The sequence below is a fragment of the Ceratosolen solmsi genome, unplaced genomic scaffold (assembly GCF_000503995.2).
Source record: "Ceratosolen solmsi marchali unplaced genomic scaffold, CerSol_1.0 scaffold35, whole genome shotgun sequence".
Lineage (NCBI taxonomy): Eukaryota > Metazoa > Arthropoda > Insecta > Hymenoptera > Agaonidae > Ceratosolen > Ceratosolen solmsi.
In genome coordinates this window covers 7,270,936-7,288,459 of record NW_011948423.1, presented here as the reverse complement: position 1 = coordinate 7,288,459, position 17,524 = coordinate 7,270,936, and the positions used below count along the sequence as shown (strand labels likewise).

At 40.5% G+C, this 17,524-nt stretch overlaps 2 protein-coding genes across 2 annotated transcripts in view; both read left to right on the top strand.

The window, feature by feature from the left end:
• LOC105362429 (bric a brac 1) overlaps positions 1 to 13,398 on the top strand; it is a 246,611-nt gene extending 233,213 nt beyond the window's left edge. Inside the window, exons 4-7 of the mRNA XM_011499870.1 lie at positions 8,271 to 8,451; positions 10,387 to 10,472; positions 11,934 to 12,170; positions 12,545 to 13,398. Coding sequence (XP_011498172.1) covers positions 8,271 to 8,451; positions 10,387 to 10,472; positions 11,934 to 12,170; positions 12,545 to 13,158 — 1,118 coding nt within the window. The 3' untranslated portion in view covers positions 13,159 to 13,398. The remainder of the gene's footprint in view (positions 1 to 8,270; positions 8,452 to 10,386; positions 10,473 to 11,933; positions 12,171 to 12,544) is intronic.
• On the top strand, positions 291 to 780 carry LOC105362281 (uncharacterized). Its single transcript, XM_011499685.1, has one exon. It carries the CDS (start codon positions 434 to 436, stop codon positions 776 to 778), a length of 345 nt encoding a protein of 114 aa, XP_011497987.1. The 5' UTR covers positions 291 to 433; the 3' UTR covers positions 779 to 780.
• Positions 13,399 to 17,524: the final 4,126 nt, after the last annotated feature.

The window sequence follows — 17,524 nt, the reverse complement described above, 5'->3', positions numbered from 1 at the left end:
TTGCTCGTTTCGCAAAAATCCTGCACTTGAAAAAGACTTGAGAGACTTTCCATAACGAGCACTTAAGTTGCAATGATCCCCGTAGCCCTGTGCAATGCCAATCGATATTACCATTATTATGTATACCCCTGCTGCCCGCCCCGACAGCCCCCACACCCCCTCCCACTTGCAAAACAACAACAACAACAACAACAACAACAACAAAAAAAAAAAAAAAAAAAAAAAAAAAAAAACCCCAAACAAAACAAAAAAAAAAAACCAATAAACAAACAAACAAATAAAAAAACAAACCAAAAGACCGGATAACGTGTATAAATCCCTAGTCGATGTGTGCTGATTTTTAGCTGACTACTCGAGCCTGCTGAAGCTGAAGGCGCCGACGTGGACGCGGCAAGAGCTCCAGGAGGCCATCGAGGCCGTAGTCACGCAGAAGATGCGCTTCACCCAGGCCTCGAGCAAGTACGGTATACCCAAGGGCACCCTCTACGACAACATCCTCGGTAAGTCCAAGAGGATGATGGTGCTCGAGGAGGCTGCCCTCGACAACGCCGAGGAGACGGCGGTGCTCGAGTTCTGCTGCGACATCAGCGTCAGCCCCTATAATCGGCGAACAAAAAAGTCCCTCAACGCGATCCTCAATTTCGTGGAGAAGCTGAGGCGGCAGCGCGACCCCGGCTTCTCCTTCACCGGCCTCTCCGGCTTTCGCTGGTGGTGGGCCTTCTGCAAGAAGCACGGCATCGTCTCTCTCTACTTTAACGACGAAAACGATAACGAATGATAGCGGCCTCAGCCCCCACCCTATCCCCAACACCCGTCACCCCACCGAGAGACCAAGGCGCCTAAGATGAGCGTCCGCGATGGCTCATGATACCGCGTTTCCTTTCTCCACACCCGCCCCCACACCCCGACTCGTTTCATCGACGTTTCATTTCGCACGTCCGTAACATTGGACACGCGACTCGATTCCACCACCACCACCTCCTCCTCCTCCTCCTTTTACTAGCTCCACCAACCGTCCATTAATCCCAAGTATACTCTGCCATTGATTTCCTCAGGACGCCCTTGTAGGGCCGTACTGGGCCCCATTGGGAGGAATTTATTGGAACAGAATTGTCAGAGCGGCGCTGGCTATGCCATTTAAATATAAGAAGGCCAAGAGCGTTTGCGCGCAATCCCACCACGTGCGACGCAGCCTCGACTTTGCGCTTTACTACTCTCCTCTCCCCTCGTTCGAACGCTCTGCCTTCTACATTAAATGCGCGGCTCTTTAATATCTTTAATATCCTCGGAACTCATTCCGCAATGCGCCGCGTTTGGTTAATGCGTTGGTGCTCCATGTCGGCAAACTTTTCTATCCTACTGCCCGTGTAATTTTACATATCACGTTTATCGTGGCTGCTTAGCGCAAGCTTTCACGATGTATTACGGGGCCGCATTGTACTCCATGTTGCATTCGATGGAAAAGTCAGACCCAATTGCCGGACGATAAATGCGCCCGTTAAATTTATACGTATAAATTTATAGTGAGCTCAGTGCCTATCCTTGTACGCTAATGCACGTGCTTTATTTTGCAGCAATATTACATAACTTTATATCTATGAATTATACATAAATTTATGCATATGTATGCTTAAGTAGATGGACGCGCGCAAACGCGCGCATGCCTGTAATACGTACGCGGGCATATGCATGTGCGTGCGCATGTACGTGCGTACAATGAGTTCGTTATAAAATATGAAAATTTATATGTAACTTGTGTATTCGTATTATAATAATGTAGCTTTCATTTATATTGCATAATATAATATTTCAAGAAGTGCGCTGCAATAAATTTATTTTTATTTTGACGGTCGCTTCGTTTCTTTTTCTCTCTGCGTTTGTGTGTGTGTGTGTTTTATTTTTTTTTTTTTTTTTTTTTTTTTTTTTTTTTTTTTTTTTTTTTGTTTACGATCTGACAGTATTAACATTAAAATTATCTCTGTTTGAATCGTAAAAGAGTATTTGTTTGTCTTCTTCTCCATGCTAGCTGACGTAGATATTTTATTCGTCAATTTTTATTTTTTACTTTTCATTTTTCGTCATATTTTCTTATTCTCTTAATTTGGAGAAATTTTATTTAAACTACCGTAAATTTTTACTCCTCATTCTAAATAAATCGATAATGTAAATAATTCCGCGATAATTTAATTTTTCTTGCTTTACTTTCGACTTATTCTTGTATTTTTTAAAAAAAAATTTGTTTTTCTTTTATTGGTTTCGAGCCAAGATTCTTATTAACTATTAAATATTCATTATTATTTTAATTATTTCCGAGACCTTTAAATTCATTTATAGAAAAACTTTTAATACTGAATAAATGCATTTGCATATATGTTTCTATTATATTAACACGTAATCTGCTTGCATAAGATAAATTTTTATGAAAAAATAAAACTTATTCATTCGACTTATCGTAGGCTTATATAATTATTTTAAATTATAAAGAATTATTTAACAATGAATATTTATTTCAAATGTGCTGCTCGTTTATTTATGATTATATGAACATTCGCATATCAATGAGATTGCCTCGGTATATTCTAGAACATAAGTAAATAAAGGTAATTTATAACGAATAATAAAAATGACAAGTTAAATAAGATAATTGTCTAGCAATCGTATAATATATCAACAATATTATAATGCAGTACTGTTAATACTCAAACGTTTATATTCAAGCGCTGATTTTCTCAAGTTCCACTTACATCGGAATAATGATTGATATTTTTAGATAGCTAATAATATGTAATGTAAGATAATTTACAGCAAACAATGAGAATTGCAGGCAAAATAAAAATTATATACTCGGAATGAAGCGATCCATTGATCGTCGAGCAATAGATTTTCTTTCGTTTTAAGTATACATGGACGCATTAGCCAACGCAGTGAAAGTTTGGAATGAGGGACACAGAGAGGGAGAGAGGGAGAGAGAGAGAGAGAGAGAGAGAGAGAGAGAGAGAGTTTTGGATGGCCGAGGAAGCGTAGGAAGAAAACAACGAGACGACGTTGAGACATCGCGTGTACAGTGCCATAAATCGAAGCCACGGCAAATCATCCTAGAAACTTATTATTTTTACGTATGCGGGCGTAAAGCGTAAACCAATAAAGGAATCTTATTTTATTGCATGCAAGAAGCTGCACTTAGCGCAATTACGGGCTCGATACGATTATTTGGCCCGAGCACTAGAGCTGGTCCGCCAATGTGTGCCCTATTACGAATGGGCTGTCGCGAGCTGCGGGCTTCAGCGAAAAACCTCTGAGGCAAGAATTAGTCCAAGGGAGGGGGGCGAGTAGGTGGAGATAAGCTCGCTCGTCGTGGAGCACGTGATTTCCAACCGATCGGGCGAGAATCGTATGGGGCGGCGCGAGGAGCACGACCCGAGACTCGAGCCATCATCCCTCATTAAGCTCCATCGCGTACTCGGCTCGCCAAGGACAATCGCAGCGATCATCGCCATTAGAACGGGCATTTTCCGCTCAGGCATCTCATCCTAGGCGGCCGACTCATCGTCGCGGCAATTAACCGATTATTTATCTTGGGAGCCGAAGCGGCCTTGTAGTTACGGCTTCTCTTGCCCATAGATCGGATAAGCCGCCGCCGCCGCCGCCACCATCTCAGGATACAGCTCTACCCGCGCGCTTATCTTTATCCATTATCTCGTTATTCCATAAGATGCCAAATCTTTTATTCCAAATTTCTGAGCCATTTGGTAAGGGCGAACAACTTATCGTCATCGACGTAGCTCCTCATCCGACCGAGTTCGGCGGTCCGTTTTCGCGGGGATACGAGTCTTGCCTCGAACAGTCTATACCCGGGATTATTTAACCGATAATTTAATCTTGTCAACTGACGCGGGACAGAGAGAGAGAGAGAGGGAGAGAGAGAGAGAGACAGGCTTCGCGAGCAAAGACTACCAAGCGTCTTTACCTCTGACCTTTCGGTTCTCAACTCCCCCCTCGTATCGCTCCACTCACTACCTACCACTTCGTCTCCTACATCTTGGCAATCTCACTTCCTTGAGGTTCTCCTTGAGGTTTTCCTTGAGGCCTGACTCGGCTCCGCCCTTCGTACGTCGCGTCTCGGCAGTTTAGCCGTTGTTCGTTTTCGCGATCAGCCAGTGCCAGAAAACATTCTCGATTTCGATAATTTGCCGTAGCCTCGTCTTAAAGTTATTGTCGATTTACTCGTTGCCGTTCATTGGCTTTCGCGGGCTTTCGCCCACATCCTGTCAAATCTCGAAACTATTTATAATCGTTGCTTATCAGAGCGTTCTTCTACGTGTTGCCATTGAGCTCGTAACGATTATCGTTGCACTATTTATATGATCAACAAGTTGTTTTCCAATTCAGCATGTATTGGTTGGTAATGTTGAAAATTGTACTTAAAATTGTTGCTTTAGTGGCAGGTACTCGGCTCACTCAGACATTCCCCACATTTTTTTTTTTTTTTCGTTTTGTCCGATCGCATCGCAAAATGTTCCTCTCCGTTCTACGTGTTCGCGATCGGTAATCGATCGTCGATCGGATTGTGATTCGCGCCCGTGTCCCTTCATTTTTTCTACAAAAGAAAGCAAGAAGAAGAAAATGAGAAGGAAGGCGGAACATCGGTCGCGACATAATACTTCCGGTGATATCCGTGCCTAGGACTTATTGTTAAATAAGCCATCGATAATTCCATTGTTCGTATTTCCTATGTATTCTCCTACTTTCGATGCCTCGACTATTAAATAAAAATTAAAAATTCCATGTGCATGCATTAAGTTTGTAGTGAAAATGACATTCCTTATCGACTGTACAAATTCATAATAAATATTAGCTTAGACTGTAGCTTTAGATATTATATATCGACCAATTAGCGTAAGAATAGAAAATTCTTATAATTATCTCACTCACACGTTTACGACAATATTATATTTTTATAGGGAAATGTTTTTATATATTTTGTAAAGAAAGCTATGTATGTGAAGACGTAGCGTTAAAGAGTCTGTCAAGCGATTAAAGTGATTGTCGAAATTTTTAGTCAACTTTCGGAAATAAAAAAAGTATATATTTTTATGTGACGTATATTTTACTTGCGAGTAGAGAGCGAGAGAGCGAGAGAGCGAGAGAGCGAGAGAGAACGATAGAGAGAGAGAGAGAGAGAGAGAGAGAGAGAGAGAGAGAGAGAGAGAGAGTGTGTGTGTGTGTGTGTGTAAAAAAAGTATATATTTTTATGTGACGTATATTTTACTTGCAAGTAGAGAGCGAGAGTGTCAGAGAGAGAGAGAGAGAGAGAGAGAGCGAATCGAGTGAAGCAAGAGACGAATCAAGTATTACGCTAAATGCAAACTCGAAACATATGCATCCGACGATGAGAATTACAAAAATTCCGCAATGATTTCTATACATGAAATTTTCAATAAAGAGTCTGTCATGTACTTTGTAAATTTGACGTTTTATCGTTATGGTAAAGAGCGTATTCGACGAAAGACAGAGAGTTGACATTTAATACGCGAGTCAAATTACTTGGAGCCAGCGAATGAACGTAAATAACTTTGGCTCCTCATTTAAGTGACAAAGCATTTTGTCGAAATCGCCATTAGACCATAAGTCATAATGAACGAAGTGCCTTTTATATACACGATTTATTAAATGTAAGCGACTAAGCTGTTTATTGGACACGCGGAGAAAGCAAAATAAAAAATAAAAAAAAGTCGTACTACTAATTAGTAGGTCTTTAAATTTTTTGGAATTAAATAGATGCGAAAGTGTGTAAGAGTGACACGTAGGATTAAGCAATCGACGAAGTGGATTATCACTCTACGTAAAGACTGAAGACAGAAAGGCTCCATGCCATGACATACTCATAAATAAACTTTATCCTTTAATCGATTATCAGTTAAAATGAGAGTGCGAGTAGATGGCGTGGGAAGGAGTAAAGTGACCGCTGGGAATTGAGATTGAAGCAAGTCTGAGGGTAAGAAAGGCGAGTACGAGGGAAAATTCATTGACTTGTAATCGCGTTACGAATCACTCGCTTCCTTCCCCGGTTGTGCGTTTTAAGTCCAAAAAAATTTACAGACTTCGCAAAGCCTTTTTGCAATTAATAGAGCACCGAGCTCTCGATGCCTTTAAATTTGCGTCGCGCATTAAGATTTCATAAGGAATTAGTGCTGCCTTAACCCCGGCACTTTTTCTCCGCAGTAGCGAAGCAGAGGCTCTCACGTCTCCGGGCCATACACGTCTTTTCCAATTAATTGTATTAATCATGAAATTGGAGGAGGTCTAATTACACTTAATAACTTAACCGTCAAATAATCGCTGTGGATCGGGGCCATCGGCGCTGCATACCGGCAACCGCTCGTCTCGAGCTTGCGCCGACGGACATAAGCATGTACGCGACATGTACGCACACGCGCGCGCAAATAAATGAAAAGAGAATTTTCGCTTCTGTAGCCTAATCGGCTCCGAGGATCAAGCGAGTTCTTCGTCGCGCCGATGTTGTCTCTTCCGTCCTCCGATGTAATAAATCGTTAAGTCGAAACGCTTATAACGACTAATTTTTAAGAGCATGAACAATCCAATGTATGCGAAGCAGAGAGGGCTATTATCGTTAATTAGTGCCGCTACTATTACTACCACTGCTGCTATTATTACTATGATTAATATTATTATTATTATTATTATTATTATTATTACTTACTTACTTACTTACTTACTTACTTACTTACTTACTTACTTACTTACATACATACATACTTACTTACTTACATACTTATTTACTTACTTACTTACTTACTTACTTAAATTTTTTTTCCTCTTCTATTCATAATTAATCTTTTAATTATTATAAAATATTATTAATGCGATTTCGATATTACGATTATTACGATGACGACTACGACGACTATTATGGCGTTCATTGCTCGTTATAAGCAAAGATGTAGAAGTAATATGAGCATTCAAGTTTTGGAAATTATGAAAATAATTTCTCTCAGCAGCATTGGAAACAAATAACTCTTCTATTATTATTATTATTATTATTATTATTATTATTATTATTATTATTATTATTATTATTATTATTATCATTATCATTAATATTATTATTATTATTATTACTATTATTTTCGTGTTTTATTATCATTGTAATAAAACAGTTGGCGACGATGACTTTGTAAACAATTATGTGAATACATATAAAATCAATTCCGTTACCCACAACTTTAAAAGCCTTCGTTCTTTTTTTCCTCCCCCCCCCCCCCCCCCCCCAAACCCCCCCCCCCCCCTCCCCATCCGCCGTTTTTTTAGTGGCTTTAGATAGCCGCTCGTACATAATCACAATAATAATAAACGCAATGACATTAATAACTTGGAGAATAATCGAGAGAAATGTCATGGATACGATGCAGTGAGATTTAAATAATTTTACCCCCCCCCCCCCCCCCCCAACAAACCGCCGCACAGACCAATTATATATATTTTTTTCCCCCTCATTTCAATTTTGTGTCTTATTTTCTTCTTTTTCAGACGTCCAAGCCAGTCCAAGGTACCTGTTATAACTAAAGTAATGTTATTCAGAAATATTACATTTCCATCGCATTACCTAGACCTGTGGCAGTTTTCTCCATACGATTTTAACGAACGAACGAACGAACGCAAAAAAAAACAAAAAAAAAAAACTAAAACAAAAACAAAAACAAACAAAAAATAAAAAATATATGAATAAATGAAAAGTTAAAGCAAAGATAAAGAAAAATCCAATGAAATAGGTTATGCAAGACGTTGGCGATGATGATACGCCAACTGCTGATCTTCTTGTACTAATATTATTTATAAAAACAAGAGCGATAATAACTCTTATATACATGAAAACAAAAAAAAAAAACAAAAACAAAAACAAAAAACAAAAAAAGAAACACAGTTGCCAACTTTTAAAGACTTAATTTTTCAAACCAGCCACTACTACTCCTCTGGCACACAACGAATTTTAATCCGCGACGCAAATCTTATCAATTTACTGTCGACTTTTTTCTCTCTTTTTTTTCTCCTTTTTGTTTCCTCTTTTATATTTTTGTCGTTGCTGTTAAAGAGTCCAAATTTAAATAAATTGACATGTTTTCTTTCTTACTTCAACACATGTATATGTATATTTACTCTGAGCATTATATTTATTAACATTGCATTATCCAAATGCCACCTTAATATCATGTAGTAACATTTTATCCCTGAATTTTGGGGGGTTGTTACAGCAGACAGTTATCAGTATCAATTGCAGTCGATGTGGCAAAAGTGCTGGAACACCAATCAGAGTCTCGTGCACAATCTGCGCTTTCGAGAACGCGGACCTTTGAAGTCTTGGCGGCCGGAAACGATGGCGGAAGCGATCTTTAGTGTACTAAAGGAAGGTCTCTCGTTGAGCCAGGCTGCCAGGTAACCATGCATCTTTCTTCTTTCTCCACGAGCGATAACCCAAATTTCTCGCGCTTCTCTCCCTTCCGTAAACAAAGTTGCGCTCGTCCCGCCATTTGTTTCCCTGAATCTTTAATGCACGCGACATTTATTATCCCCGAGAATACCGTGGATTAAGAGCTACTTTATACGGCGGGGCTGTAAAGGCTGTGCAAACGTTTAAAAAAAAAAAAAAAAAAATTGAAATATGTGTTGTATAATTTTAATAATGATACTGTATATAATTCAATTGCCCATTGAGTAGATAAGAAGATTGGGGGGGGGGGGGGTGGCGAGTAAGGCTAGGAAAGGATTTTAGAATTGGAATTGCTTATTGTGCAATTCGTTGTGGGGGGGGGGGGGGAGACCGTTAAAATATCTGTACGATCGCACACAAATTGGCCAAATATATTTATAGCAAATCTGAGCGTGAATTAAATTTCGTCAAATTAAATAAATATCTAAATACTGGAATTTTAATATTATGTCACTCGAGATACATATTAATTGAATGAGCTTTCTCTTAAAAATTGCACAAGAAGATTTAAATTGTATGTCTTGCAGTCTTTAACATTTTCTAAATAATCTTTTATGTTCATTACATTAGCTAAGTTCAGTAGACCGTTTTTCTTTTCCTTCGTTCTTCTTTCATTCTCGTTCTTTTTTTATTTTAAAGTAAGCCGTACGCACTCCATTATTCCCTCCACTCTAGCAATTGTAGTACACACACTATACACACTTATAAAATTGTTAATTACAATTTTGTAGACCAGTTCTTCTACAAAATATATTTTACATTTCAGCTCTAATTAAATTACACGTGTAATAATATTTTGATTAAATTATTTAATTACTAGTTTAATTCTACTTTTCTTTTCTTCTTTTTTCTTTTTGCACAAATATGCCTTTAAAATTCTTTAAAAGAAAAAGTAAACTGTTTGAAATGCTTCGTTATCGCAGTAGTGAACTTTCATTTGAATTAAGATAGTGTGTCGTAAGAAATGTACAAGATTATGAGAATAAACGACAAATAAAATAGAGAAGCACGTTTATTTTGTTCAATAACGATAAATAATATTTATATTTCACATGCCAAAACGTATAATGTAATTGGCGCGGTTACTCCTTTTATTCCTTTAATTCTACTTTATCTTCATTAGATATATTAAAGACAATTAAAAAAAAAAAAATTGTATTAAATGGTTTCATTCGTGGTATTAAGAAACTAATAATTTCTTTCTTTTTTTCCTTTTTTTCCTTTCCTTAGCTTTTCATCGCACATAAATAAATACAATAAAAAAGTTTTATTTAATTTATGTTATTTTTCACTTTTTTTCTCTAATTTTGGGTAATTGAAAAATTGCGTTTTGAAGAGATAAAAAAAAAAAAAAAAAAAAGAAAAAATAGAGAAAAAGAAAAGAAATGAAAAAAATGAAAATTTAGAAATGGAACATTGAAAGTAAGTCTTAAATTTAACGATTAGAAAGCTCTGAAAGCCCAAAAAGCCCCGGCCATCCGGTAAAAAAGCAATGACAAATGCTATCGTAGACAACGATTGTCCTAATAATAGATCGGAGCTTATGGTGATGAAATTGTCAGGAGAATCCAAGATATCCAATTGTGAAAAACGTGAAGAATGTGAAAAACGTGAAAAACTGGCTTCTCTCGGTGCCTAAGATAATTAGCAAAGGAACGAATATATAAGAAAAGCATTAGTCTCCCAGTCGACCGCTTAACTTACCGTGACGATGACACTAATACACAGTCGTAGTCAATCCTGTCATGACAATCGTGCGTAAATCGCACAATCGATATATTTGGGTTACGCAGCTCTTGATGGGGTGAGACCTCGTCATAGGAGATAAAAAAAAAAGAAGAAGAAGAACAATTTAACATTGTTGTATTTATTTTTTTCAGAAAATACGATATTCCATACCCGACGTTCGTACTTTACGCGAACCGAGTCCATAATATGCTCGGACCGAGCGCCGACGGTGGAGCCGGTAAGTGTAATTTAAAACCGAAATGCAGTCATTAAGGGGATAAGAAGAAAATTTCAATGCGCGACGTTTATAAATAGCGAAAGCTCTCTGCCCCTCTCTTCTTCTCCCCGATTCGCTGCTCTCTCTCTCTCTCTCTCTCTCTCTCTCTCTCTCTCTCTCTTTCTTTCGACGTATATGTGCGCGAAAAAAGAAATAACTACGGTGCAACAGGACACGTATACGCCTCCCTCTTCACTCTCTCTCTCTCTCTCTCTCTATCTATCTCTCTCTCTCAGTGATTTTAGCATCGCTCGTAAAAGGTACAATTACACATCGAGCCTCGTCCGGGGCCAAAGAGCGAGTCGCTTGGCGCGCAGATGTATTAAGGCTCGCTCTCTTCCGTGGTTACTCGATTTGACGGCCATTGTGTTTACTTACTCGCTCTCATTCGTTATTTTATTGTTTGCCGACGAAACGCGCCGTTAACGTCCAGCGCTAACAGCCGCGACTATCTTTAACTTTTCTAGCTATCGCCTCAGCGCCCGCCCCCTACTTTCCGACTGTCTTTCTCCCTCCTTTTCTTCGTTCCTTCCTCGCGATTTTGACGCCTATGGTGCCATGCTGCAACGCTCTTTCAAGTCCGCCAAATCCTTCCCTATCGCTGCCACCTCGGTAAACAGGGGGGCTCGCTCGATCAGTCGCGCACGTCGTCCATCAGCCTGTCCCGAGCGGCGATTCGGACCCAAAATCGGCGATACTGGCCCACCCCTCGCTTTTCTCCTCGACTACTAACCACCACCCAAAACATCGAGGGTCGTCCGTCCTACTTTAGCGACGGGGCTGCTGTTGTATTTTTATATAACACTAGCACACGAGGAATGTGTAAATTCTCGAAATTAAAAATATCCGATACTTGTGCTATGTTCGAAGATGCAATGTTGAATAAACATTTTTACGCTAATAATTTAGAAAAATAAACATTACGAGCCTCGCAGATGTATAAAATTATTCAAAAGTATACAATCCGGAACACTATAAAATGAAATTATTATAGTTTTTCTTAATTTAGAACTACTTAATAACTGCTCGTTATAAACTGTATAATTGACGTGACAGTCTAGCAAGTTTTATTGCCAATGTATATTTAGAATTTTGATTAACGATACGTTTTTAAGTACTATAAACTTTAATTTGGCTATCGGCGTATATAATATTTTACCAGCATTGGTTGGCTATGCGTCAGCTTTCTTTACTTTTCTCTTTCCCTTTGACTCCTTTACATTACCCACCTCCGCATCCGCAAACTAATTCGACCTCATCTGGCTCCGCACTCACCATCCTATCTTAACCCACCGACGTTCTCGAGCACTCGCGAGTGACAAGGTCGCCATCGGATGCCGGGCGATTCGAACGACCGTCGCATCACTTCCTGCGGAGCCCGTCGACTCCTCGCTCCCTACTAAGTCCGAGTCTGTTTTGCAGATTTACGGCCGAAGGGCCGGGGGAGGCCCCAAAGGATCCTGCTCGGCGTCTGGCCTGACGAGCACATTCGCGGCGTGATCCGGGCGGTGGTCTTCCGTGACGGACATTCGCCCCACATCGTCAAGGAGGAGCCCACCACCATGTACCCCGCCCTGGCGAATTACGGCGCCTGCAACGGACCCGAGGGAGCAGTCAGCCCCAGCGCAGCTGCGGCCGCAGTCGCTGCCGTCGCTCAAGGTAAATTACCGAAATCTCCTTTTCCCGCCTTAGAACGTGGCTGCGCTTATTCACTCGCTCTAGCCACGAGGTGCGGTGGGTATGGGCATCCGGGCCGGTATTATCTGTTTTAATATTACAAGTTGACGTCTATTTTGAGTATATAAATACCCGTTGAACCATCGCGTAAGCGCTCGCGCTATTAAATGAAATTAAATGAATTGGTCCTTGCAACGCGCGCTTCCGTTAACTGGAATGAGGCGATCCTTTCGACGTCTCTTCGGCAGTTGGAAAGTCGATGATTCGTTTTATTAAATGACAAATTGGTGCCGAGCGACGGACTCGGCGGCCCACGAGCGGAAAAACACTCTTAATTACCCCGCTTTTGCCCGCAGGTCTGCGACACCAAATGTGCAGTATGGTCGCCGCGGCTCACTCCCAGCAACACGACATGTTGGCGACGAACCTCTCGACGAGCCTCTCGTCCAACCTCTCCTCGAACCTCCAGGCAGCAATGCAACAGGCGAGCCAACAGCAGCAACAGCAGCAGCAACATCACCAGCAGCATCAACAGCACCAGCAGCAGCAGCAGCAGCAGCAACAACAACAGCATCACCACCATCACCATCACCACCACAATAATAACGGGGCCGGGATGATGGGTCCGGGTGCGGGAACGCCCGGGCTCGGGGGCGGGAGCGGCGGGGGCGGCAGCAGCAACCACGGCAACTCGCCGCTGAACCTCGGGCTCGCGAGCCCCGGCTCCGGTGGCCCCCCCGAGAGCCCGATGGAGTCGCCCCTGGCGAGTCCCCTCGGCGCCCTCATTGACCCCTCGCACTTGTCCTCGAGCGTCGAGGTCGGAATCGGCGTCAGCGGCATGACTTATAAGCCCGCGCGCAGCTTCGTCAGCCCCCGGCCCCAGATCGTCAAGAGCTCGCACGCGGCTCTCAAGGAGAAGGAGAAGATCGCCGTCAAACTCGAGCCCCTGACGGACTCGCGGTGCGAATAGTAGGGCCGGTACGGGGGCCGAGTCGCGGACCCTCTTCCAGGCCCAACGGCCGACGCCGCGATTATGTTACCCCCCGACGGACTCGACTACAGGAGGCTGAGCCAAGCGATGCCCGAGCGCCTCTTCAACATATAAGCCTCGCCGTGACGAGGAGCGCGCACACGCGAACGCGCACACCCAGCCAGACAGACACCTACGCACGCGTGCAAGCAAGCAGACGCGTAGTCATGTAGGCAGACAGGCAGGCAGGTAGACAGGTAGGCAGGTAGGCAGGTAGGCAGGTAGGCAGGTAGGCAGACAGGTAGGCAGACAGACAAACGGGCAAAGAGATAGACAGGCACACGGTTGCAGGATGCACTCAAGCCCGAGGTGAGGCTGTGGACTGGCTAGGGCTAAGCCGAAGGTCTTTGCGCGGGTCCAGCTGGCGGGGACCAAGGGACGGCAGCCGCTTGTCCCAGCCGCGTACGCTCGTATGCGTTAATAAATACGTTAATAAATAGATGGCCGGATCGTCGGGGTAGGCCAAGATGCCGGATAAGAGTGGTGAGACCGAGCGTTCCGGACGTTACGGAAGGCTTGGTGAATGGATGGAGAGTTCTATGGAGAGGGGGAGGGGTAAGGGGGAATGGGTAAGGGGGGCGTAGAGGAACGGTAGGCGGCCTGCCGAGGTCGACGAGCTGAAGATTAAACGGAGGCTTACAATCAAAAAGAAAATAAAAATACTATGAGCGAATAAAGTGCGCTCCTTCCTTTTTCGAGGGTGATGTCGCGACCCCTGTGCCCCGCCCCCCCCCTCGGGGGGGGGGGGGGGGGGGGGGGGGGGGGGGGGGGGGGGGGGGGGGGTGGGGGGGGGGGGAGGGGGAGGGCGCGAACACGCGCTGACTCGGTCGCGAGTCGCCTCTGCGATATATTTCCAATTTTAGGTAGTCACAGTCCTTTCGTTGGGACAATGTACGAGTAGATGTCGCATATGTATGTAGAATTCGCCTCCGCCGGACCTTTTTGTAACCCAGCGGGGTGCGAAACAAGTGCAAGTACTACATAATTTATACCTAAACGCATAGACAGTACCATACGTTATAACGCCAAATGTATAATAGTTAGTAAGGACAAAAACTACGCGACTCCGTTGGAGCCTAGGAGGACTGTAGATGCGCAGTCGGTTGAAGCGTGGTGGCGTGAGAGCGAAACACACGGACCGAAAATCCAAAGCCAGATCGAGCAACAGCTTTTTTCACTTACGAGTCTAGTAATGCAGTGTCGAGTCGCTGTCCTATACTTCGAATTCATCGAGAGCCATTCTTATTACGTCTCTTTCTTTCCTTTCCGTCTCCCCTACCCCCTCCCGCCATTGTCGCATTATGGTTGGTAAACCATAGTAATAAACACTAGCCGGCACCTCTTCACCCTACCTCCTCAATGTCACCTCGACTTAATCCTCAAACGCCGTACCCGCGAAGATACGGCTGGTCGAATTCCCTCCGTCCCTCCACCCCTCCACAGTCCCGCTCATCCGTCACTTTCCATCCCATCACCCGATCGCTTATCGTTTATTAGCGCCATACTCGCGGCTCTTCTTTCGGGACTTAAGTTATTTTCGTTGGCTATATGAACAAGTGCGGCTGTAAGCTCGTACGATTCCTCGATGTCGTTAAAATACTCGAGAAAAAGTTTGCTCTTTCGTTGTTTGCATAGCGCCGAAGACCAAAAAGGAAGAATGGTGACTCGACGCTTCGTGAAAGCTTATTTTTGTGATTTTGTAGAAAAGAAATATAAGAGGTGCAGCGTCCCACTACATAATGACGTGCGAGGGCAGGGTGGTACGGATGAATTCAAATTAACATCCTAGTGCTACCAAATGTACAAAATTTCTTATTATATTAGCCGAATCCAAGCAGAAAAAAAAAAAAAAAAAAAACGAAAAGACAAAAAACAAGAAGAAGAAAAAACAACAGTAACAGCAACAGCAAACAGTAACAGTAACAAGAAGAATAAGAAGAAGAATAAGAAGAAGAAGAATAAGAAGAATAAGAATAAGAATAAGAATAAGAATAAGAATAAGAATAAGAATAAGAATAAGAATAAGAATAAGAATAAGAATAAGAATAAGAATAAGAATAAGAATAAGAATAAGAATAAGAATAAGAATAAGAATAAGAATAAGAATAAGAATAAGAATAAGAATAAGAATAAGAATAAGAATAAGAATAAGAATAAGAATAAGAATAAGAATAAGAATAAGAATAAGAATAAGAATAAGAATAAGAATAAGAATAAGAATAAGAATAAGAATAAGAATAAGAATAAGAATAAGAATAAGAATAAGAATAAGAATAAGAATAAGAATAAGAATAAGAATAAGAATAAGAATAAGAATAAGAATAAGAATAAGAATAAGAATAAGAATAAGAATAAGAATAAGAATAAGAATAAGAATAAGAATAAGAATAAGAATAAGAATAAGAATAAGAATAAGAATAAGAATAAGAATAAGAATAAGAATAAGAATAAGAATAAGAATAAGAATAAGAATAAGAATAAGAATAAGAATAAGAATAAGAATAAGAATAAGAATAAGAATAAGAATAAGAATAAGAATAAGAATAAGAATAAGAATAAGAATAAGAATAAGAATAAGAATAAGAATAAGAATAAGAATAAGAATAAGAATAAGAATAAGAATAAGAATAAGAATAAGAATAAGAATAAGAATAAGAATAAGAATAAGAATAAGAATAAGAATAAGAATAAGAATAAGAAGAATAAGAAGAATAAGAATAAGAATAAGAATAAGAATAATAAGAAGATAAAGGATAACATAGGATAACAATAACAACAGCAACAACAGCAACAACAACAACAACAGCAACAACAAGAAAACAGTAATGATGGAGGCGAACGGTATTTCTGCGAGGGAAATGAAAAAAAAGATTAAAGTACGCGTTATTAAGTATTGCCTTCCTGCCATATTTGGGGTATGCCAAGTATAAAAATTATAAGGTTTAGGGCTTACAAATGACATTAATGATTGTGCGAATGGTAAGAGTGTGAGCGCGAGGCTGAGGACGAATGGGGACGAATACTGAAAGATGCGGCTGAACGAGTGAATTGAACGAATGGGCAGTGTTTGAGGGAAAGTATAAAATAAAGACAAAAATTGAAGGACAAAACACGCGCGATAAACGCTATAGAAGGCGCATGGATGATGGTGCTTCTTTTCGGAAAAGTCAAACTATTTTTCAAAATTTTGTAAAAAAGAAATTGCGCATGACTTTGCTAAAAAAAAAAAAATGAAAAGAAAAAGCAAAAGTGGGAGCGATAAAGAATTAATTTTTTTATTTTTTAGAAATCTTCAGATTAAAAAAAAAAAAAAAAAAAAAAAACGTACACAAAACAAACACACGAGGCCTTCGCCCGATATATTCAGTAAATGAAAATATTTCGCTGAAAATGAGAGTAATTGCATTTACGAGTTTAGGTCATTATCAAGCTATGTATTTGTGCAAGGGGAAAATAAAAACAAAACATTTGAAGTGACCTTGAGTGTGGCAAAAAAGCGAAAATAGCCCTGGTTGTCGCGCTTTACGAGATTTTTTTACACTTGTTTTTCTAACTTGAAATATCTTTCTTCAATTATGAATGGCAAAAAAGAGTGATAATTGACAAAGAACGCACGATGCTGACTGATAGAATGTATTTTGCGATCAAGCGAAATATCCATACGATAACAGACTTCTCTTTTGTATTATACAAATGATATTCTTGATACAAAGAATTTTAAGCAAGGGAGAAAGTTTAAACAAATAATAATTAGAGTACGTTGTTTTTCTTTCTTCTTTATTCTCGAACGATGTAATCGGTGAGGCACTACGTTTCTTACAGTCGCTGCTAAATTTAAATATATATGACCTGTTCTCTAATAATTATAGTTTTCTTATAGGGTTTGGGGGGGGGGGGGGGGGGTTTAACATTATTGTAGATTACATTTTTTTTCTCATTCGATTATATTTCATTGAAAGGTTCCTTCCATTTTCCCCTAAAAAAGAACGATGCAAAAACTGTCAGAGACTTGACTTAAAAAAAAAAAAAAAGATAAAAAGAATAAACAAGCATGCAAGCAAACAAACTAACAAACGAACAAACAAACAAACAAACAAACAAACGAGCAAACAATTATTAACGTAACAAAAGATATAATAAAAAGATTAAAGATTTAAAGTAATAAAGTGAGATTCTGGGACTGTCTTTGGAGCTCTTTAAGCAAATCTAGCCGTACTTAACGTAATTTACTAGCTATTTTTTACTTTGGAAAAATCCAAGTCACGAGAATACCAAAGTCTCGAAATTATACGATGTAAAATCTAGA